At 38.3% G+C, this 24216-nt stretch overlaps 1 protein-coding gene across 1 annotated transcript in view; it reads left to right on the plus strand.

Moving 5' to 3' along the window:
- Positions 1 to 8366: 8366 nt before the first annotated feature.
- Positions 8367 to 24216, plus strand: part of MGST3 (microsomal glutathione S-transferase 3) — a 97410-nt gene continuing 81560 nt past the window's right edge. The window contains 3 exon segments of the mRNA XM_044085399.1: positions 8367 to 8504; positions 14109 to 14233; positions 20850 to 20923. Of these exon segments, the coding sequence (XP_043941334.1) occupies positions 14117 to 14233; positions 20850 to 20923 (191 nt within the window). The 5' untranslated portion in view covers positions 8367 to 8504; positions 14109 to 14116.

The raw sequence follows: 24216 nt of genomic DNA on the forward strand, positions 1-24216 counted from the left end.
TCCCTCATAAACTGATGACTTTTTGGAAAAAAAGGTTGTGAATTACACTTAGTAAATAATGACAATAATTAGAATTGTAGACTTCTTTTACTTCAGAAAATGTATATTAATTCCCATTCTCTTACTAATATTTTAAATGCCCCAAATTGTCCTTGATTATTTCTGGATTTGTCCCCGATGGGTTGAGAGCTATGAATAAAAACATTTTGCAAGGGTCAACCATTTGTGCGAAAGGCAGCCAAATTATGAGAGTTCACACCGCTTCATATGCAGAGCACCCCTTGATTGCTACAAGTAATCAATGATCTTGACCACTTAGGGTGCACTGGATAGATTCAAGAAAAAAGCTGAAGAACAAGAAAAATGAGGCTGGATAGTTTGGAAAGACCAAGGGTAAGTCTGAATAGTAATGGAGTCATTGCAGCATAGTTCTCAACTTTTCACCTCTAAAATGAGGAACACTAGCCCTCATAATGTGAAACAAATGGCCAAATTAAAAAAATGTAGAGGTTGTGCGGCGCATGAGTGAAGATAGCATTAGAAAGGTGGCATCTGAATGTGGTATCATGGTTTCTCTTTAGTCTTGTCAAGGAACCCTTTCAGATGCCTGCCATACAAAGGTTCAAATGGAGTAAACACAGTAACTTGTGACACCTCTCTGATTGCATACAGAAGGTGTGTCTCTGTTTCAGTGTTGTCTGAGAGATCCCATGATTTCCCAGGTGTGCGTCTCTGATTCACTGTAGTCTGAGAGATCCCAGGATTTCTCAGTGCCTACATTTCTTAAACTGAGCAAGAAGAAACAGAGAAGAAAGGAGAAAGAAAAGAAAAAAGAACACTGCCTGTTTACAATTCCCATTACACTTACAAATAACTGGGAAAAAACTCTATAGCAGGTAGTTTCTCTTTGATTTAATGCATGAAGTGACAAAACATAACATTTTTAAAGATGGTTGAACTACTGGAACTCATTAGCAAATACACAAGTTGTGTCCTAGTCTGACATTAGAAGGATACACAGAAGGATAGGGGGTGAGGAGGCATGCTATATGTTGATGGAATGGTTCATCAGAGCCCATCTTCTGCTACAGTCTTATAAGAATATAGCACAATTTATATGCAAAGTGAATAACAGTATATTTTAAACATGTCCCTTTTGGGCAATGATGCAGTTTACATGAATGAGCAAACCACAGGTTTCTGAGATCACCAAGATATCAAGGATGTTAAGGCTGATCAAAACATGAATTTCAGGTCCACCTTCCCTGGATGGCAGTGACATTTTGGCAGTGTTTGGCAACCTGTTTCCTCATCATTTCTGAGATGATTCTGGATATGAAGTTTGACAGCAAAAAAGTCTCTCCATTTTAATGGGTTCACATCTGAATGTCATTACTAAATCTTACAGACATAAAAATATAGCACTAGGTAGGCTTTAAAATAGTTCTTGAATTCCTTAACAAGAACTAAATTCACATCTAGCCTACACTCAAACGTTGTTCTATAGTTGTACAATGTATGTAGGTCTAAGATTCTTGCTTGTAAATAAATTAGGACAAGTATATAATATACACCGCTCTCAACTTCTTCACTCAAGAATGATGAATAAAACAAAAAATGATGGAGTGGGGAACAAAGGCACAAAATCAGGGATAAATTTTAAATATAACAAAGTTAATAGAACCACATTAGGAGTGATATTCTCAGTAATACATACCTATCCTTCCAGCATGTTCTATTAATGTTGCAAAAAAGATTTAGGCCCCTTGAGGAGGTGTTTGACACCACTGGACTTGTGAATGTGTTATACTTTGACAGCATAGGGTCTGCTGAAGCTCTATATGCTAGTTAGAGGTTACCTCTTAATAGCCTTTAAGATACTGAGAACAGAGAGAAGACTTTGAGACAGTCTGCATTTAGGTTCTTGAATGGATCAATGTGTTTTTTTTTAACAATAAGAAGTATTAAACTATTGACCGGCATTATTGACTGACTGTAATCATAAGTGATCTACCAAGAAATCAAAAATTTTGTAATGGACATGGTAAAAATATGAAGCAAAATCAAGGATGTTTGTTGTATGAAGTCAGGGACATTTGAAAGATATGCTCACATCTCTGCTAAGTTCAGCCCCCCCCCCCCCATATTGTGCTACAGAACCACCTTACCTGGACTTCATTCAAACAAAGCCTAGATTATTTCATTCTATGAAGTGTAGATAGTCCTTTTCAGTCTAAACCTATACTCTCTTCAACTAGTTCAGTAATACCACCCTTCAAAAAACCTACTCATCAAATAACAATTTAATATTTTGTACTCTGTGTAAAGTACACCTGCTGATATATGCTACCTTCAAACTAAAGGCACATCTTATCAGATGTTTATAAAATATTACAGATTAGCTACAGTTCAGCTCCTTTTTGCGTGCATATTTATGCTTAAAAAGTGTTTGCCTACCTCAGGATCTAAGACATGCCATATTGGTTTATGTAGAACTTGTTTGAACATTTGACTGTACAGACTACATATTATACTGTACATGCATGTGTTAAATTGAATGCTGGTAATTATCACTCTGAATGCTACTAACATAGTTTGTGTCATTCTAGCCTGTCTGCAAATTTTTTACTTTTTTTAACTTAATTTATCCTCCTTTCTTCATCATTCTATAGTTACACAGTCCCTGCCATCCTACTGAACAGTCCCGTACCTGTAGGGATAACAAAGTGCGTCAGAAGACAGTAAACCCAAGTTGGGATACAATTAAAATCTGACAGAATTAACAGCCAGGAAAGGAAATTTGTATGTTATACCCTATAACTATATATTTCAATGTAAAATGCAATATGAGCTGTAGCACTGTTAGCTAACTAAATTATACTGGCTAAGATAGTAAATCTAGCTGGAGTTTATTATAAATACTGCTGCTACTCGCCTCACTCAGGATGACAGCTGTTGTACATCCCGGCCATTTCCTGGTCTGATTCAGGCTCACCCACTATCCACTATTAAAAAAAGAAAGACATCATCTAGCTTAACTAATAATTTTCCCCTTCCCAGCTAATCATGAGGGGTTTACTTGTATCAAAGAGGATGTTGTTTTACAACCTTGTTAACTTTTTCTCGTACCAGAGCACATTTGCACTGATTGTTTCTCAGATACAGGGTTCTGACCTGCTCCGTTCTGCCCTCGTTTTGCTCAGGCTCCACTCTGCTCCCCTACCCTACCCCCATTTCCATCCACCCCTGCCCTCCCTAGATTTAGAGTTACAATGCTACACCTCCATTTCTCCTTCAATCAGATAACCCCTCCTCTAAATCTCTCCACCACTTCCTCCCTCATTCCCACACAAATTCCCTATCAATTCATACACCATATACTTACATCCCCTCCTGAAAACATTATTCAGTGAAATACATTAGTTGTACCACAATACTGATATGGCCACCAAAAATATCCTGCTAAGTCAAACAAACCCATGCCCTTCCATAATACTACTAAAACCATATGCCTGATAACATCCCTAATATCCTCACTAACTCTACTAATAGCAGCAACCAGGATCATTTCATGTCACCCAAAAATCCCCAAACCCCCTCCAGTCCACACCACCTCTAACACCCATCTGCCTATCAATCCAGTTAACATAGTTATAGGTAGTTCTATCTTCACCAGCCCAACCTTCACCCAGATTAAGCTCCCATTGCTAAACTATCAAAACTCTCCTACTATCTCCTTGAAATATGACAAAAACATTAGCAAACTGTTGAGATATATTGTCCAAATAGCCTCAAAGTTAGCCCTAAGTGGAGACATTCATCCCAACCCTGGCCCCATCAGCAAAGTCTCAACCTTAATCTGAACCCCACAACTCAACACCAACCAAACATCAATCATTCCCAACAGGAACATAGCAGATATTTAATACTAAATATGAATGTAAGAAGCATTAACAACAAAATCCATAATCTCCATGCTAACATCTCTCATTACTCACCAGACATTGCACTACTTACAGAGACATGGCTAAACCCAAACACCAACAGTAATGAAATACTACCTCCAGGTTACAACATCTTATGTACTGACAGCATAAACAGAAGAGGTGGTGGTGTTACCCTACTCTTTAAAAAAAACACCTCTCAATAGAAACACTAGATGTCAAAAACGTACAACTTAAAAATGCTGAAATAATATCTCCCAAACTAAATATCAACACCAAGAAACATATATACATATTAGGTCTCTACATACCACCAGGGGATAATATCCCAAAGCTAGAAAACATTCTACACTGGTGTAGCAATAACTTACCCTTATAATGGGTAATCTTAACATAGACTTGTCAGATTGCAATTCTCCTAATCCCAAGCAGTGTATAAACCTCCATGGCTTCTCACAGATCATCCAAGGACCCACCAGAATTAATAAATCCTCCAACAAACAGTCCAGTTTAGACTGGATGTTAACTAACAGGCCAGCCCCTTACCCCTACTCAGGTTGTCTCCCCAGAGTCTCTCAGTAATCACTATCCCGCTTATTTGATCAGAAAAAGAAAAAAACCCAAGCAAAGAACCTATTTTACTACAAATAAGAAACAAAAAGGAACTTAACCCCAACAAACTTGTAGAAATGCTGAAACATTGCAATTGGACACCATTAAAACAACTACTACTTCAAGATGCCATTAATTACTTCAACACTACCTTCCTCTTCAACCTAAACTCCCAAGCACCCATTAGACAAATACGTGTTAAATCTAACTATGCTCCATGGCTAAAAAAAGAAAAACTTAATCTTCTTAAATGTAGAGACAAGGATTGGTCTCACTGGAAATCAAATAAATCCCAAACCACACAACAAGCTTATCAGGAATTCAGAAACAAAGCTAAGAAACAAATTAAAATATATAAAGTTAACTACTACACAGAAATACAATCCAAGCGCCACAAACATCTACAAAAATTCTGGTCCACTATAAACATGATCCTTCTACCAGGGAAAACAGGAACACCCCCTCCCACCATTACCAACAACTCAGACAATATTGCTACTCAATTTAACAAGTACTTTACAGAAACCATCCTAGAACTATCCAAAAGTCGAACTCCCTCAACAACCAAACCCTACATCCCCACAAATAATACCTCACCATTATTCTCTCTGCAACCAGTAGCAACTGATACTATCAAAAAGCTACTGATGAAATTAAAACCCACCAGACTGGCTGCAGAACGTCTACCTGCTGAATACTTACAGTTAACAGCAGAAGGTATAGCGTATCCTGTCTCTTTACTAATTAATAGATCCATAGCTGAACCCCAGGTCCCTCCCATCTGGAAAACCTCCTATATCATTCCCCTACATAAAGGTGGCCCATCAACAGAACTAAATAACTATAGACCAATTGCAATATTGTCACCCCTATCTAAAATACTTGAAAGAGTAATTCATAAACAGGTTACCGACTACCTACTCACTAACAATCTTCTAACTAATACCCAACATGGTTTCAGATCATATCATAGCACAACCACCACACTAATGTATTTCACTAACACTGTCAACTTCCACAGGACTAATAATAATTATGTATTTTCTAACTTCCTAGACCTGTCAAAAGCCATTGACATTGTCTCATGTACTAACCTACTTAATACCCTCACTGAACTACATTTCTCAAACCCCACGCTTGCATGGTTCCAAGATTACGTCACAGGACGGCAGCAAGCAGTCTCCTGGCAGCAAACTCTTCCTCCCCTACTACCAGTCACCCTTGGAGTACCTCAGGGTTTTATCTTAGGTCCACTTCTATTCTCTATATTTACTAACAACCTCCAGCTAGCAAACACTCATGCATCTCTCATCCAATATGCAGATGACTCCACAGTGATTTGTTCTGCACCCTCTCTGCTGGAGCTTCAGATTCAAACTCAGAAAGTCTTTCATGAAGTTGAGTCCTGGCTTACAAATGCTAACCTAATCTTAAACCCTAAAAAAAAAAACTAATGGTCTTCCTCCCTAACAAAGCTGCATCCCCCTCTAACACCTTCTTCATTACCTCATCTAACAATACCAGCATCACCCCATCACCACACACTAAACTTTTAGGAGTAGAACTAGACTGCAAACTCAAATTTGATATTCACATTTCCCAGACAGTGAAAAGGGTACATAAAAAACTTGGTACTCTATACAGGAATAAACACTACTTTACCAAAAAAAGCAAAATAGCCATTGCACAAACACATTTAATCTCCACATTATTGTATGCAGCCCCCATCCTCACTAATCTCAAGAAAACTGAATTACAACTTGAATCCTGCGACAATAAAATTGGAAGATATGCCTCAAATTCACCAGCTAGATCGCACCACTGCCTCGCACTGAAACAACTTAACTGGTTAGAGCTCCCCCAACTCCTAAAATATAGTCAACTAACAATGGCCCACAAAATCTGGTCAGAGCCACATAAAATACCAGCATTACAAACTGTTCTTCAACCCTATGTTACCAGCAGACCGCTCTGGTCCTCATACAAACAACAAATAAAAACCCACTTATCCAAAAACCGAGCAGGAGACTCCCTATTTGCGAACTACATAGGTAAAATCTGGAATGAACTACCTGTAAACATCACCTCTATACAAGCCTTGCCACTATTTAAAACTAGCCTAAAAAATCATCTCCAAAATAAATCACTCTGCCGATGCTCCAACCCCGACTAATATATAGGAACCCACTCTCATCTGCTCCTGCCTAATGTAAAACACAGAAACTAAGATTATTTTTAACATCAAAATGTGACCTACCGCAAACAACACTCTTCCACTGATGTCTAAATTCAACAGAAATACACTACAATATCTCACATATACCACAATCTTATTCTCATCCTGGCTTTCTACAGTCCACGTCCCTGCATAAAATTCCTCTAATTTACTAATGGAACATTCACTACTAACTGCCATAACACATTGTATAACATTCTATATACTACTGTTACGTGCCTTGTACTGATTTATATTTCATCACATTTAAGTTTTTGACCTTTGGTACATTGTATTACTCCATTTCTGACCATGTTCTTCTTTATTCTTATTTGGTTTGTCTACTTACTAACTGGAGCTTTTCTCCTTCTTGTATTGATTTGTATGTAATCACATTTAAATCTTGTATTGATTTGTATGTAACTGGAGGTTTTCTCCCTGGTCCTCTGCCGAAAAAGGACATGTGTCCAGTTGGACCTTCCTGGTAAACACATGTAAAATAAAATAAAATAATAATAATAATAAAATTGTGGAACACATACTAATGACTTACTAACAACTTCAAATAGGAAGGTCATAGGATGGTTAAAATATGCTGGTTTTACTTATAAAGAAAATCTTTTAATGAATTAATATGATTCATTTCTATTTACAATGGATTTTACTTAAAAAAAATTCCTAACACTTAATGTGTGACAGAGTCTTTCAATGTGGCACTTCATGCCTCTCAAGTGTACCTCATTATGAGGAACGTTCCTCGTTTGGGGTTTTAAAAAGTTCATGTTCCTCTAAGTTTCACATGGAAAGCATCTGTCACACATTCAGTATTAGGATTTTTAACTGATATCCATGATAAAGGGAACTGAATCATAATAGTTTATTAAAATAACTTTTTAGAAGTAAAATAGCACATTTTAACCACCATATGAGCGTCCTAGGCAGAATTGTTAGTAAGCTGTTAGTATCTGTTCCACATTTTGCCCATTTGTTCCACATTGTAAGACAAGATGCTCCTCATTTTGGAGATTGAAGGTTGAGAATTTTGTGTGGACTTTGAGAAACTTCGAGGAACGTGAACTTTTTAAGACCTCAAATGAGGTACACTTGTGAGGTATAAATTATCGTTGCAGATATTACAATAAAGCATGGCTACAGATTATTGTTTTGAGCAAAGGAAGATGAGCATAATTCAATATATAGACATAATTATTTTACTTCAGAAACTGTATATTAATTCTCCCTTATTCTGTCAATGTTTCGGGTTAACACTATACATATTTTACAAGTGACCCTGATCAGTTCTGTATTTATTCCCGATTATGTTAAGAACTCATAGCACAGAGGAGTCAGAATTTTTTCCCAGGTGTTTTTCACCGCAACGAGTCCAATTTAGTCCTACTTGCCAAGCAGACAGGTAACAAACAATTCCTCTCTCCAAGATTTAATATTATAAAGATTAAGAAATGTTTGTACTTGTTACATTTTGTCATTCAGCGCTTCCGTCCTATAAAACTACAGGTTTTGACAACCTCTTTCACATATTTTTGCTTCTTTCCTTCTATAATAAAAAAATAAGATTTTTATTCCCACACTCATGCTGACACCCATTTTTAAACTCCACCCCTGCTTTGACTCGTGCGTTTTAATCGGAATTGCCGAGTTTAGAAGTCCTATTGCTGAGCAGTTAAGTACTAGCGTGGATCTTCAGAGGGTACGTCTACTAACAGCAGCGGGTAGTTAAATCTGCTAGAGGTTTGTGGATGTCATTTGTAGCATGTGCTTGCTGTCAGTGCCTCAGTATAGTTGTGGCTTTTTTTAATCTTTCATTTTGGGTGATGTTGCCGAAATGTTTGTAGAGCCTTTTTTTATCATTGGCCATGGTGACCTCAGAGATTGTATGCCGTGGTGCATCTCATCTGCGTGGAAACTTCTTTATAGTATTTTTGATATGCTTTCTACCTGCGTGGTTTGATTATAGGAGATTGTATTCACGTGGCTGAGCAGAATGGAGATTGTTGCGCAATCTCGAACCTTTCAAGGTCACGTAGTTTTCCTTTGTCCTTACAGGGCCTCTCCGGAGAGAAATCATTTATTCTCTGAAATGTCACTCCTATTAACTGCAGCTACTGGCAATCAGTGCATCAAGTTTGTCAGGTGAAGACAATGCGAAGTATTTGAACCATTTTTGCTGTTCTTGGGTTGTAAGGTTTTTCCATGGCCTCACTTATGACAGTTTTGACACGGTTTCCGGCTGGGCCGTCCAGGTGTGCCTGCTGAATTTGCCTCAGTAAAACTGGCAATGAGGACACTTAAATTAGCTAAATGTCAGCCAGCGTAGGTAGCACTAGCAGTGTGCGTAGGTGTGCTGTGGATGCGAAAAAATAACGTGGGATGCCTTACGTGGGATTTAAGAGTTTCAAATTGTGGGAATTAAAGAGTTTTAGATAATCTGTACACAATAAGGGTCTCTAGTTTTTGGTTCGCATGAAGGCCTCTTTTTTGCCCCCCCACCCCCACAAATACTCTGTAAAGGGTCACATTGTCTTTCAGAATAGAAGGACGTTAGATCGTTTGGGATTGTCAACGGACGTAAAAAAATCTTTGGGAAGTAGTTTTCAAAGTTTTAACGAATATACTTGTTAAACAAGAGTTGAGCAGGGAGAGATATGTGTAAAAAAAATCAGACTTGCGTTTGCCGGGAACCACGAGTTAGATGTAAATAGTCTTTTTTCTGTTATGGCAAAATACCTTATCTATTAATGAATTTTAAAACGCTGTCTTACAACTCCCTGGGGTAGAAGTTATTTTTCTCAATCCCCTATCATTTTTAATACTGTATTCTTTAATAAAGTGAAAGTTTTATCTTGCAACTTCCCGTAAACCAGAAACATATGTAATAGATTTTTCCCACATGTGATTGCTTCAAGCAGTTTGCTTGTTGCCAGACATCATAGATACAGTGAACGATGGGAGTTGTCTGAGCGCCGTATTGATTACAGTGCAAGATACAGTGAACGATGGGAGTTGTCTGAGCGCCGTATTGATTACAGTGCAGGCGCGGTAAGATCTTGGGCAGTCTCATATTTTTGGTCTATTTCTCATAAAGTCGTGGTTTTCTGCAAGTCATGTAGGGTTGAAGTCAGAAAATGGTGACAGGCATTTGAGTTTCAAACTTTATACCCTTCAGAAAATTAATGCTATTCTATCATCTTTGTAAGTCTGCAAGAGCAGTATTTAAAGTGTCCCTGTTTTGGGGGGCTTTGTCCTCCTATTATTTATGGCTTTGCCCAGATTTCTTACTCTAAGAGGTTGTGAGGTGTTGCTGTCGAAGCCAAAAGATGTTTTGAGGAAGGACAATTAGTACTCCTGTTTGGTACCGATTGATGCACTCAGATGGGACTGTCGAGGCACTAAACGTAATTAGTGGACATCTGATTGTGCGCTTGATTTGAGAAAGCTTGTTCTAGATTTAACGGTACACGTAAGGGTGTTTAGGCGGTATGAGTCTGTGACAGTGAAGCAATCTTGCGAAATAGGGGACTTTCCCACGTACGGTGGATGTTTGGACTGCACTTTGATGAAAACGTAATGGATAGTTGTGAGAGAGTACCGGAAGTGCCCTTTTACTTGTTTGGGATTGAAAGCAGGAGTTCATTGCAGAAATAAATTTTCAAGTTGTTCAGTAGTAATAGCGGCTACCATTGCCATTAGACAGTGGGACGTTGAAAACGAACACAAATGTAGTTATTCTTTCATACACTTGCAAAGTGTAGTCTAATGATTTTTAGCATTAATAATCAGAGTTTTGCAGAGGGTAATGTATGGATTCCGAAGCTTATGTATGCTGTCATGCTGCTCATTCGGGGTAAACCAGCTATTGGAGGGGAAGCAAAAGGGAACCGTGCATTGCAGATTTCCAAGTTACTGGAAAGTGATAAGTAAACTGCATTTGTAATTATAACTAGAGTCTGAGACACATGCACCTTAAAGGTTCCAGGAGAGGTCAGCCCCTCCAGAGCCGATAAGCTGCATCAGGTACATATACCTCTCGAGTGTATCTCATTACGAGGAACGTTCCTCATTTGAGGTCCTGAAACATTCATGTTCCTCAAAGTTCCACATTGAAAATATCTGTCAACCATTCAGTGTTGGGTATTTTTTTAATGATATCCATGATAGAGGGCCAGAATCATATTAATTTATCAAGATAAGTTTTTATATGTAAAAATAGCACATTTTAAGCATCGTATGAGCTTCCTAGGTGAAGTTAAGTGTTCCACATTTTGCCCATTTGTCGCACATTAAAAGAGGTAGTGTTCCTCATTGAGCTACAATCAGGTAATGCAAATGACTGACACTTTTGAGTCTAATCATTAGAATACTTTGAGGTCATACAGCCTCAGTGATGGCACACACCGTAACAAAGCTCGTACCCAAGAGTGAGAGCAAAATAAATAGGATGATGTGTAGAGATGCTCCTTCCCATAAAATGCTTGCTTAGCTTGTAGTTGCTGTAGGATGGTTTTCCGTGCACTTATTTTAAAATTGCGTAAGAGCATTATGCAACTTTGGAAAGAAATAGGGGATTCTTTTTGTGCAAGTTACACAAGCGAATTTGGCCTATATGCATCCTAATTTCAAGGGCTGTAGAACAATGTTGAAGACCTTGTGTTCTTTGTTAAAGGCATTTCCAAATTCAGTTTGCCCGTTTTACATGGCTTTTGTCTGGTATTGACATAGTTTAGACTGGGATATTCGGAGCATGGTGAAGGTTTTCATCTCCTGTGAGCTCTCTCCACAATGGAGGTGATGTTTGTTTTGCAGTTTAAAAAGCTAAATTTTAATTGGTGCCTTTCATGGAGTCTGCTTGCGTAAATAGTGTTGGATTTTGATAGGAAGTTTTTGTGAGGAAAAAGGGAGTATGACAATAGCTGCCAAAATCATAATTGGGTACCTATGTGTACAGTATAAGAAGTGTGTGTTTTTAAATAAACTCTTGGAGTGCTGTTTGATTCCCTGATCTCATTCTACCTTCTTGATATTGCTCATCAGGCTTAATTAAGAATGACTCAGAAGATCACTCTAAGTTGCCAATTTTAAAACCACCAGTTAATACTGAAATACAAGTCACATATGCGAAACGCAGTTATAAATTGTGCACAGATTGTGAAATATATGCATACACCAGTGTCATTTTTATAGATGTATTCTTCAGCAGTTTGGTCAGGCTTTGTGCATAAGCAGTAAAATTAAATATTTTATTTTTACACAGTCTGGTATGTACTATTTTTTTCCAGTTTACAACTACTGTATGCTAATAGTGACTATGATAGCTGATTTTTGATGTGATGTAAAATGTGGTGGGCAGTGTTCTGTATTTAATATTGAAAGTACTTAATTCAATTCCATAAATCTGAATATAGACTGGGGATCCAGAATCTGCATTATACCATGTGGCATGTGAAAATTGCTGATGAGCAGCAGAACCAATATGTTTTGTTTGTTTATTGCTTAATGTTCACTTCTGACCAATTTCAGTAATATGACCACTCGTACAGAGTACATAAGAAAACAAAAAAACATGAAGTGGCAGTGAAACAAATACAAATAATGCTCAATGCTAAGAATACAAAATTTGGAAAGTTGGATTTGTATTAAAGGACAACTATGATTCAGGTTTCTGAGATTGTATATGGGGTGGGAACTTGTCTAATTTAGCATGAGGATGAAGGAAGGAGAGCCTGTTCATGCAAGCTCATTGAATTGAGAGACCTGTAGGCCTGCTGTGTACCAGCTTGCCTTTAGTTCTGTGGTGGTGATTATATTTTTTTTGGGAATGAGTGATCCACAAATTTTGTTTTCTAGTGTTTTGAATGATAGTGTAAGCTTTTGGCTGATTTGCGGACAAGAGAAGTGGAGAGGCAGAATTTCAGATGATGAAGTAGGATTCCTTTCTCCATTGCAGGCTTAGTTCGGTATGATTAAAAATACATAAAGCTGTACTCCTATTTTCTAAGATGAAATTGAGTGAGGGGTCTAACGGACCATGTTACTTGAAGTAAGACGCTTGCTCCATGGGAGAGGTGATGGTGTCAGAGATTGTTACAGTATTAAGAGTCTCTGAGTGACAAACAACATTGTTTTTGCTTTTGATGTGTTAAGAATGATTTTTTTTTTCCCTGGTTGACCCATTCACCGAGACAAATAAATTGGATTACAATCTAGCTATGAAGTGGCTCTTTGCAGCACAGGCATATTGTAACTCGCACATATGTCTAACCATGTAATCCTCCATTGTTTTAACACACACACACCCTCCCACGTGTTTTATGCACACTTCAAGTGAAGTAATTGCTACTTTTGGGCTCTCAAAATATTTTAACTATTACTAAGATAAGGTACTTTAATGTTTCAGTAGTTATGCAGGAATTAAGTACTGCTCTGTTTTGTACACATTTTGTGGTTACAGAATTCCTTTCTTTTAGCAGTTTGAGTTTTTTTTTTTTTTTTTCTCTCTGCAGGAGAAGCTGATATGTTTAGCCTTACAGATGTTCATCTTCTATTAAAATGGAATAGAACATTAACAACTGTCAGCAATAAGACAATTGCTTAAGATGTGGTCTTGTAATGAGTTATTCACTCAGTCAAATGACTTGTCAGGCAACATCTTGATACTACTAGAAAAGTGTTCTGCTCTAGAGCCTGATGGACCTGAGTTATGAAACTTTTTTGACGGTTTGTACACACCAGAGTAAAAACGTGCGTTTGTGTGTAATTTATAATATAATATATATACACGTGTTTAAGCATGGTTCTGATTATGCAGACCTTTAGTTTGGGTGAAATTGATGTAACATTTTGACAGTTTGTAAACAGCAGTATTAAAAACGTGTGGTTGTTTGTATACGTTTTAAGCATATTTTATGTGGACATGCAGACCTTCATTTGTTTTGAAATTGATGCCAGCGGTAACTGCTGTAAATGCACAGAGTTTTACAGGAAGGCATATTTTCCCCTCTTCAAAGGTATAACTATCTCAAAGTTTGTATATCCTAAAAAATGAGTGTGTGGAGTATTGACATCTGTATCAGGGTGGCTTTGCTCTCCAAGCAAAACTGTTTCAGTAACATTACAAGTTTTTCAAAAGTTGTTGCATTTTTTATTTCAGTTTTAGCAGACTTGTTTGTCTGAATGCATTCTGTAACTTTTTTCTGAATTAGAAGGCATGTATTCTAACTGTCTGCTCACAAGATTAGTAGCAGTAGTTTTAAAGTTTTATTTAAAAATGTCTAAAGAATATTGCTAATTTAACTGTTATAACTTCTCTTTTTATATAGTGTAAAAGATGGTGGTGCTGTCTAAAGAGTATGGGTATGTTGTGCTGACAGGTGTGGCCAGCTTTGTGATGGTAACCCACCTGGCCATCAACGTGGGAAAGGCTCGTAAGAAGTACAATGTGGAGGTAAGTGGTTTTGTGTAACTAGGGCTTTCTGTGTCTGCACTAGAAATGCTTATGAATGCAATAAAAAGAAAATTCATTCATCTTAATGTTTTTGTGCAGCCTAGTCACTGTTGTATGTGAAAGAGACTTTAACATTCATGTCTATCTAATGGCGGTGAAGCTTTGGAAGAAAGCAGTGGTGTTCATCCTGTTGATCACTGCTGTAGTAGCTATATACCAGTCTGAAGGTTCTTTGGAGCTTGACTGCCACTGTAAGCTCCTCTTGAGGCTTTTGATTGACAGTAGGCTTGTTCTTTCTTTTGCGGGGAGACCATCCCTTTAGGAGGATAAAGTTCCATTTTGTTGATGCTTTATTATTTTACCCTTCAGGTAAAGCTAAGAGTGTTGTTTTAATGGACTGCAATATACTTTTAAATGGCATAGCCATATTTTCTGTCGGGTTAAAAGTGATATTAAGTAACTGAAAAACGCATTTCTCCACAAAGTCCTTTTTTTTTTTTTTTTTTTTTTTTTTAAATTTTGAAGTGCTGGCATGTTGTGCATTTTTTACTCTGGAGTTCTACCAAAAAAAAAAAAGCAAACTTTTTTGGACTGGTAGTGTTTACTGGAAATTTCTGCTTGCTTTTCCATGGGAAAGATGCACCATTTTCAGTCTGACCATGGAACAGACCACTGATCCCATGGATAGTCCTAGCCACAAAAAGAAAACCATAAGTAAACATCTTTTGCCACCACAGCTGGCAGTTAGTTTGCCTCAGCCGTAGGTTTGTGACTCTGTTGTGGCCATTTGTTGTATACCTCAGACCACTCATTTTTTTTACCCTGGATCTCTCTGGTGTAGCACCTACAGCCATTGTAGATCAGGGGATAGCCACTTCCTCTGGCAACTGGTCCCTTTAGTGGACGAGGAACCAGTCCACTGTTGGTGGTCCTGGGAGAGGTAACGGAGAAGGTTTCCCTGTTGTCTGAATGCTATGCCCATGTCTGGGAATGCTGCTGCTGCTGCCATTTAGTAACATAGTTGGCCCATTTTTCTGACCCAGTTTGCTAATGACTCTGGATTAAAAGATGCTTGTAACTTTACTTGCACAGGACAAGGTTTGTTTGATGCACATCAGCCCTCAGCTTCCTCAGTTGACCTTATGAATGATAGAAGTTTACTACTTGTAAGCACCCTTTTTCTGAGTATATGCAGTAGATACTGAAGGAGAAAAAAAGCTGCTACTAGAAAATCATATGTGGATAAGTGGACAAAGCCTTTCTAGTTGGTGTCATAACTAGAGCTAACAACCTTTTAAGCTCAAGACTCCCCCCCCCCCCTTCTTTTTTTTCTGTGCGGTACTTGTGTGAAGAGTTGTTCCGATCTTCTCATACTGTTCTGTCAAGCTTCACACCTGTGCCATCTCTGCTGGTCTACCCCGAGATTCCTTCCTTTTCTACCCCTGCCTCAAGTCTGTCCACCTGGAAAGCAGGTGACTTCTTATTAGGATTTTAATTTTGTTTTGGAAAGACTTGCTTATTGCTCTGACTTCTGCATGAAGAGTTTTAAGCTCTTGTGGTAATTCAACCTTATCTTTCACAAAGATAGGTATGTTTAAAGTGGTTTCAGAATTTACGTTGATCCAGGAAGTTATTTTCCCCGTTTTTCTTTCTAAAACCTGAAAAAAGAGTTGTATACACTACAGGCAACTGTGATACTACAATGACAAGACACAGACTTTCAAGACTTCTGCACAACTGTTTGTTCATTTTTCTTGCATTTGTAGGAGATAGCCAGTCTTGAAACAGAGAATCTCTAAATAGTTCTTATGCTATCGGTGGTTCTCACCATAGCAAGACATTTCCAGGTAGAGAGAGGACTCGCTCTACAAGAGCTCTGGTTCCTTCTGTGGATTCTAGGGCTATTTTGCAAGGGCTCCTGGACTTTGATCGTTCTCCCTCTCTGTGCTCTGGTATTTGATCCGTATAGTTTAAGCTACTGCAATAGTGATCTAATGATTAACATAGTACAGCTGTGCAAGTAAACATCTTCAATCCTATTGGGTCTTTGAAAAAGAATACTGTTGCAGTAGATTGACCCCCTCTGTCCCCCTCCTTTTTTGCTGTTTTTGTCAGGGTTTTTTTATTGATACTGCTCCTGTCTGGGCAGGGCTCTAGCCTCCTCTTCGGAGGTTCTGGCATCTTGTTACCATCGCCACTGACTTTCTGCTGCTGGGGTGCATGGAGGGTTCCCTAAATCTTTGGAATTGTGCTGTCTAGTCCGATCACTGGCAGGGCGTCCCATACTTGCCCAACTGTATTTCCTTCACAATCCAAATGGTTGTCTACCTACTTTTATCTCATTCAACACCAGTCAGTCAAGTAAAACCAGAGTAACCTATACAGCTTTCAAATTAGTCTGTGTGTAAAACAGAAACTAAGTCAAAAGAGCTATTAATGGGGAGGGATGACAGTAAATTGTAAAAGATCATGGCCGTTGGTACTGGTATGTACCCTTTTTTATTTGAAGTAAAAGTATTACCTTTTAAAGGTGTGATTTATAGTAACTACTAGAACTTTTTAGAATTTGCTTATTTCATCAGGCCTCTCCCAATTCAGTACATCAGCAGTTAAGACTACCAGTCAGCAAAACACAACAAATACTTTGTGTCACCTAAGTGTGCACAAGTCAAGGGGACTATGTAGAGGCTTGGATAATTGAAAACAAATGGATATGTTTGGGTTGTAACTGAAATCTGGTTCCTTGAGCCAGTCTTCCATTTGATATTCATATAACAATTTCTACATTTTTCCTTAATGAACAAAGTAAAAATGGGTGGAGGTGCTGTGGTGTTAAAGAAGAAAACCATTGTAGTGTCACCAGTTGACAGTATCGCCATATATGAAGACTTCCTAATGGATATGGATCATAAAGAACTAATCGACCTTGTACAAGGTGAACTAAATGACTGTAGACTGCCCCCCCCTCTGTATTGGTAAAACAGCCACACTCTTACAATGAATTTCTAATCTATTAGTTTTTTTTTTTTTTATCGATATAGTATTCTTGGATTACATGAAACCTAAAAATCCCTTTTTTAAAGCCATAAATCCTGGAAACCATGAAAAGGTATTAACAACCCTACACCGCTTATCTACTGCTCATTATGGATGCTTCGTGCCTACAGGGAATTTAACAAAACATTTTTTGTGGTGGTAGGTATAGGTAGATATTTAAAAGGTAGTGATCACATTCACCGTACAGAGTTGTACCATGTCCTCATTGCAAAGCTTCACACCTTCATTCTGCTTTAAGCAGCCCCCCCCCCCCCAAAAAAAAAAAGAAAAGTAATGGTACTCCTTAGAAAAGCTAGGTAAGAAAACTGACCCACACACAGAATTACTTCTGCCTCCTTTTGCATTGCTGTATGAAAATGTGTGAAAAGGGTTGGGTTACTAAACAGTCTGCCCTCAACCCCCAGAGAAGACTTCTCCCACTGCAACTTGTAATGTTTGTCTAGTTGTAAGGGATGCAATCAACTGAGCATAACCATAATTATAGAAATGCTGATTGCAGCATGGCTTTAGAACTGGTCATAACATATTCACTACAATCTACACAGTGGCTAATAACTTATTGGCCATGGTAAAGAAAAAAAAAACAGAAAAAAAAGCTGTCTTATGGTCTAGTCTGTGACCTTCTTGGTGCTTTTGAAAGTGTTGATCATGTTGTACAAGTAAGGAATCGGAAAGTTCTTTGGTTCAGCATTTACTTGCCTGACGGGACTGATGGCATTTCGAGTACCACAGGGATTAGTTCTTGGACTCTTGCTAATGTTTGTGGCATTCTGTACAAAAATCACTCCATTTGATCACTGTATGCTAATGGTGGGTCTGCCTGCAGACCACATCCAAACGATTAAGCGTTGTAACCTCAGTTAATCATTTGTCTCGCAACTAGCCACCCTTTAATTTAAACACAACGAAAGCGACCACTGTGTTTGGTACCTGCCAAGCTGGAAAACTAGAGCCCTTAATCTGAGTAATTCAAAATTAGTTACAAAACTCTTAACGAATTAGAGGCTTAATCTTGACCCCCGCCACAGCATTTTGTATTCCGTACCTTCATAATGGATAAGGTCAGACAGTTGAAACCCTGTTGCTCAATAGCTTGGCTGCTCCGTAGCTTGCCACCTTGCCTGGTGTGGAACTGAGTACCTTTTTTATATTTAAATTGAAAAAAAGTTCTCAAGTTCTATCTGCACAGCTGCTTTAAGCTATTCTATAAAACGGTTGTCTTACAGCACCCTATTGTAAATCTTTCTCTGTACACAGGAAGAAAATGGTCTGAAAAAGACCTCAATTTGTCTCGAAGTCATGCCACAGAAGTTTTGGAAAAATACATACTACTACAAATTCACTTAAAGCCCTATTATACACCCAAAAAGTATCTACCACTGCTGTTTTACAGACAAGAAGTAGGTATTCTGCATTCAGCATAAAGTTGTGAGCCTGTAATCCTTTATCAGCATATTTAAGTTTACATGTACACAGAACGGATTTGTCTTTGGTTGCACATTTTGAGGTTCAGCTTTTTCCAGAGGTGTATGGTACTGTATGTTTGCACTGCTTTGTATATTGCATTGGGCATTGTGCCCAGACTGGCTGAAAAGGGTCCACAAAGACCCGACTACCTCCATTAACAAATGGATTTTTTTTTTTGGATTAGTTGACTATTGCAACCATTGTGTAGGATTATTCATAGTATGTAATCTGTTTTGTTGTAATTTCTCCAAGTCTTTTAGGTTTCTGATATCATGGCAGGAATGAACCCCTTTCCTAAGTCAGAGTATGATTAAATGAAATTAGTATTGTTTCAATCTTTGATGTTGGCCAGAAGGGCTTTTCACAGCACCCCCAATGTGCTCAGTAAAGACTCCTGCAATTCGTACGGAGTTGCATGTATCTGTTAACATATCCAAGTACAACTGTAAATTCTCTTCATAAGACCTTCCTCCCTCCTCCTCTTTTATAAAAGTCTGGGTATTCTCCTTCCACATTGCCCTAGTTTCTGCCTGCTAATCCTGGTATTTTATTGTGTACGCAAGACATTGTAGTCACTGGGTGCAGCAATTTCAGTGATCAGTGGTACTTTTCTTCGTGGACTACTATATCTGGTTTTCTCGCATTTGTTTTTTGAACTGTTGGTAATGGTGATTCCATGTGAGAAACTTTATCTTGTTCTGTTATGCTTTGTGTATGTTTTCGGTGTTTTTCAGCCACTTCAATACCTTAATGTGTGCACAGTCCCCAGTGCAACAATCCTGCCACATTATTATGCCTTTCCATATACAGTCCTTCTTGTTGCCGTTTGTGATATGCTAATGGCAGATGTGACTGTTTCAATTCTGTTTAACAAAACCAGATGTGACTGTTTCAATTCTGTTTAACAAAACTTACATTTGTCTGTTTCTCCCACATGTTTAATGGATTTTGTAAACAGTGTATGTAGTCCACTGTCTTGAGCCGCCAGTGTTAACCTTCCATGTTTTGGTTTAAATTTACCCCTCCTTAACCATTCCTGCACTCAATCCTGAAACATGAGGCTGTTCAGGAGTTTTCTGTAGTTGCAACTATATTTATGCCTATTCCACTTTTCTTGTCATCTCATCCGATCCTTCACCTTTATATTCTTTTGTTTGTTGGCACATTCAGTTGTCTGATTTATCTATTTCTGGTTTGATTTCCATTCCTGCTTGATGCCGATATGCTTCTGATAAACTAAGCAGAGATGTCATCTTAGACTTGTTCTACTCGATGGATTGAGTTTTCCAGTGAAGCTTCAGATCTTTTTCATTTCTGTTGGAAATCGCAGTGGTGCAGTTTGAGACCAGTGTTTGAGGGCCTTTCCCCATATTTGTGCATCTTTGAAATTGGTATAAGTAATGGGGCACAGGAGCTTGAGTGTTTTCATCTAGTAGAAGCTGTGAACAGTGTCTTTAGTCTGTCTGAAGTTATACAAAATGTAGATCAAATGAAGTGTTTGCTAAGCTTATTTGTTTATGTATTTACAACCATTCTTTGACCAAAATGTCATTGCTTTTTGCTTGCTGTGTTCTGTTCATTTGCTGAATCTCTTTGCCTGACCAGTTTTGTGCACTTGAGCCTCTTGTAAAATGTGTCTTGCCTAGAGTGGAGTTTGAATTGCAAGTGGGGTATTCGATGGACTTTGCCATAACTGTAGACCCCCAGTTGCTTCAGTAAGCCCTAGTGTTGAAAAAACGGACTATAAAAAACATTTACAATTTAATTCTAACTATTTTCAGGTGCAATGTCTCCCCATTGACATGAAGATGCACACAGACTGATAAGGATAAAACCTATTACCCTAGTACAGTCATCTTTTTGAGAATTTTCACATTGTATTTTTGCTTTTTTTTTTTTTTTTTTTTTTTTTTTTCCAACTCTGAAAGCTTGAAATGGTGAAAATTGTGTGCCATTAAAGAGCTAATCTGTATCTGGGGGAGGTGAGTAAAATCTGCACAAGGCTCACATCTTGGTATCTTTAGTTGTTGAACACTAGAATGTCAAAGATGTTACATTGTAATAAAACATTGTTTTACCTTTTTGTTTGTAGTATCCCACAATGTACAGTGATGACAAGGATACTGGACACTTATTTAACTGCATCCAGCGTGCTCATCAGAACACGTAGGTATTCCTTCTGCTTTGTAATAAACCTAAAGGACCTGGCAAGTAACCTAGTTGTAGTCTTGCATTACCGGTTGATTCATGCCATTGTTTTTGAATGAAGTGGTTGTTGTCTTCCAGGAAAGATATGTTCAATGTATGTATGAATGGGAATTCTTTATGAAGTGGATTCCTTATGAAGAATTATGAAAAACTGTAATGCTAAATATTTGTATATAGGTCTATTTGATGAAAAAAAAAAAAGGGATGTTACAGTTTGTCTAGTACTGGATGCCATTGAAGTAGATTTTGTAGATAATAAATGATACATGCTTTTGACCTAGACTGTAATCTTCAGTACACACTTAGTGGAGAAATTGGATAAAAGATAAAGGAGCTGGTGTTTGTTTTTTTTTTTTTTTTGATGGTGTGAGCAAGAGGAGTAACTACACTTGGTAGGTGTTGTGATAAGATGATGTTTGGTTCCTCTGCTACCTAAGTTCTCAACCAATATGGTGAAAGAGGAACTTGATTAAGGGAGTTTCTAAGATTTTTTTCATGTCCCTAAGTACAATTTGTATAGGCCTCTCTCCTCAAAGAAGCCAGATAGAAATAACAGGTTATTTCAGAAAAAGGGACGGACACAGAACAGTGTGTTTGCTAATATTCCTTCCACTCCCTCTGGCTAGTATCTCTGTAAATCTTTCCAACAAAATTTATTTTTGTCATCCCCTTTGTCAACAAAATGTTCTTCATCCCCTTGTGTCAAAAGATTCAGACTCCCTGTCTCAAAAGATTGTGTTAGACTCTTTGGTTTCTAAGTAGTGGTAGAGGGATACAAATGACACTGGATATAAATGCATTCTTTCTGGGGAATTCCTTCCCAAAGTCTGAACCAAATAGAGTTTTTTTCTCAGGTTCTTCAGTCTCCACCCAAGGGGTTATAGAACCAGTGCCTGTAAATCATAGCAATAAGCTTCGGGGAAATATTTAATATTCTCTTTCTACGTCTTACTGTTCTCTGCCTTACCCTTTGGATCATCTACAGCAACATGGTATTAATGTAGAGCCTAGCTTTAGTTATAGCTTATTGCGGATTAAGTGGCATTATTTTCCTTAAAGACTCTGCCAAGATTAGCAAGTCATATTTCAGCTGTCAAGTCATTTAACGTGAGCTATATGTCTTCTGACCAGTGTGGGCTTCTGGGTAAATATTGCAAAAATCCTCCTTGACCCAGTCTCACAGGGTTGTTTTTCTGTGTTATCTTCTGGATATCTCCTTGTTTTGCTTTTTTTTTTTTTTCTTCTCAAGAAGGTGGATTTTTATCTGGAATATATCCTGAGCTTCTCAGTCACTGACTTTTGCAAGATAATTCTTCAGGATCCTGGAGTTGGCCTTCCCATTATTACTCTGTCAAGGTTTGCTTAAGAGAAAGATGCAATAGTTTCAAAAAAAAAGAAAAAAAAACATGGACCCAACATTTGCATTTCTCTGGATCATCAAATTCCACTTTTGGGCTTTCTGAAATTGGAACTGCATCGGTGGGGATAAACATTTACTTGAATCCAGGTATTCCTTTCTTTCCTTAGAACTGAATCCAATCTCTTGCCATAGACTCCTCATACTTGCTTGGGAGCAGCTTGCATGAGGGTAAAGGTGCAAGACCTGTAAAGTCACTTAGACAGACCACAGCATGTCAACACAAAAGAAACATTGGCTGTGATCTGTATCATGAAATCTATTCAGCTATGGTTCCCAGGACTTCGTGATTACAGACAGTACCACAGTCGTGTGGTATGTAAACAAGCAGGGGTGGTACAAGGTTGTACTCCCTATGCAGGCTGGCAGTGATGGCTTTGGAGTTGGCTCTTCAGATTTTTTTTCTCTGTCTCTAAGCAACATCCCATCAGAGCAAAACATAGTGGCAGACCAGGACAGAATCTCACAAATAGAAATTGTGGGGGGGTCCTTCTAGAAACTGTGGGAAATGCCAAGTAATCTGTTTGCCTGCTTTCAGAACCAGCAACTCAAAAAAATCTTGCTACAGGGAAGGGAATATTCCTGTATGCTTTTTCTCCATTTTCACTGATACCGATGGTAATTTTGAAAATTCAGAAGGGGGGCTGGCAGGGACAGGTTGATACACCCCAGTCTCCATCTTCAGCTGGGTGGCTGGTTGATTCAAATGTCCTTAATGAGGACATGCAGCAGGTACTAAATTCTGTGTATTGACAAGTGGAAACTGTTTGATGCCTAACCCAAAACCAGAGGCCCATCAGGGATTTTGTACCAATGGTGCTCAAATATAGTTTCCACTGCTTTCTTTTACTTCTCTGTAAAGGTTCATCCTGCTGCCATTTCAGCATATATGCTCATGGAATTTCCCCTTTCTCTGTTAAACAGTTTCTGAAGCGAGTTTTACATCTGATCTCCTTGTAAGTAGGTTGCTCCTCTTTGGAATCTCAACTTTGTGCTGAAGAAGTTGGTTGTCACCTTTTGAACCCATTCATCAAGCTGATTTAGATTCTTTACTTCGGGGGTGAAAATGTACTCACTACTTTGACATTTGCAAGAAGAGTATTAAGAGTTTCAGGGTTTGTTGGTGGGATGAACAGTCTCATTTTCCATAGAGATAGTTACGTCGTGCAAACCCCTCATTCATTCCTAAAGTGGCTTCAGAATTTTTGAGTCAAGCCATTAATCTTCCTGTTTTCTATCCAGATCAATCCAGGAAAAGGAAAAAAAAAAACCTGAAGGTTCTGCATACTGTGGGTGAGCATAGGCAGCTCAGGTACTAAGAATTTATTTCTTACCAAGGGATAAAGAAGGGATGTCCTGTGTTGGGATATAGATTTCCAGGTGGTTGTCCTCTGCAATTGCTTTTTGTTATTCCCAAGATGCTAAAACCCTTTTGGGTAGTATCAAGGCATATTCCACTAGACCCTTTTCTCCAATCCCATACTGGAAAGGGGTAGACTATATAAAAGCATTCTAGAGGCAGCCGCATGGCCCTTAATAAATACATTTCCAAAGCATTGCAAACTATATTCCTTTTCTAGGTCCAGAGCTAGCTTTGCTAGAATCATTGTCCAGGGGCTGTTGGAGTCATCCCAGTTTGGATGGGTTTTGGAAGTCAACTCCTAATAGTGTGAAGGCTACTGCAGCAGTTGGAATGGTTAACGTTACAGTTTTGCAAGTTGCATTTATTCGTAACAGTAGGTGTTTTAATTCTTCTTTGCCGCAGTAGTTGCATCCACCCTTCACTCCCTTTTATATTGTAAATTTCTGTGGCAACATAATTTTGTGTGATTCT

Source organism: Protopterus annectens, chromosome 10.part0 (genome assembly GCF_019279795.1).
Source record: "Protopterus annectens isolate FY-2018-M chromosome 10.part0, PAN1.0, whole genome shotgun sequence".
Lineage (NCBI taxonomy): Eukaryota > Metazoa > Chordata > Ceratodontiformes > Protopteridae > Protopterus > Protopterus annectens.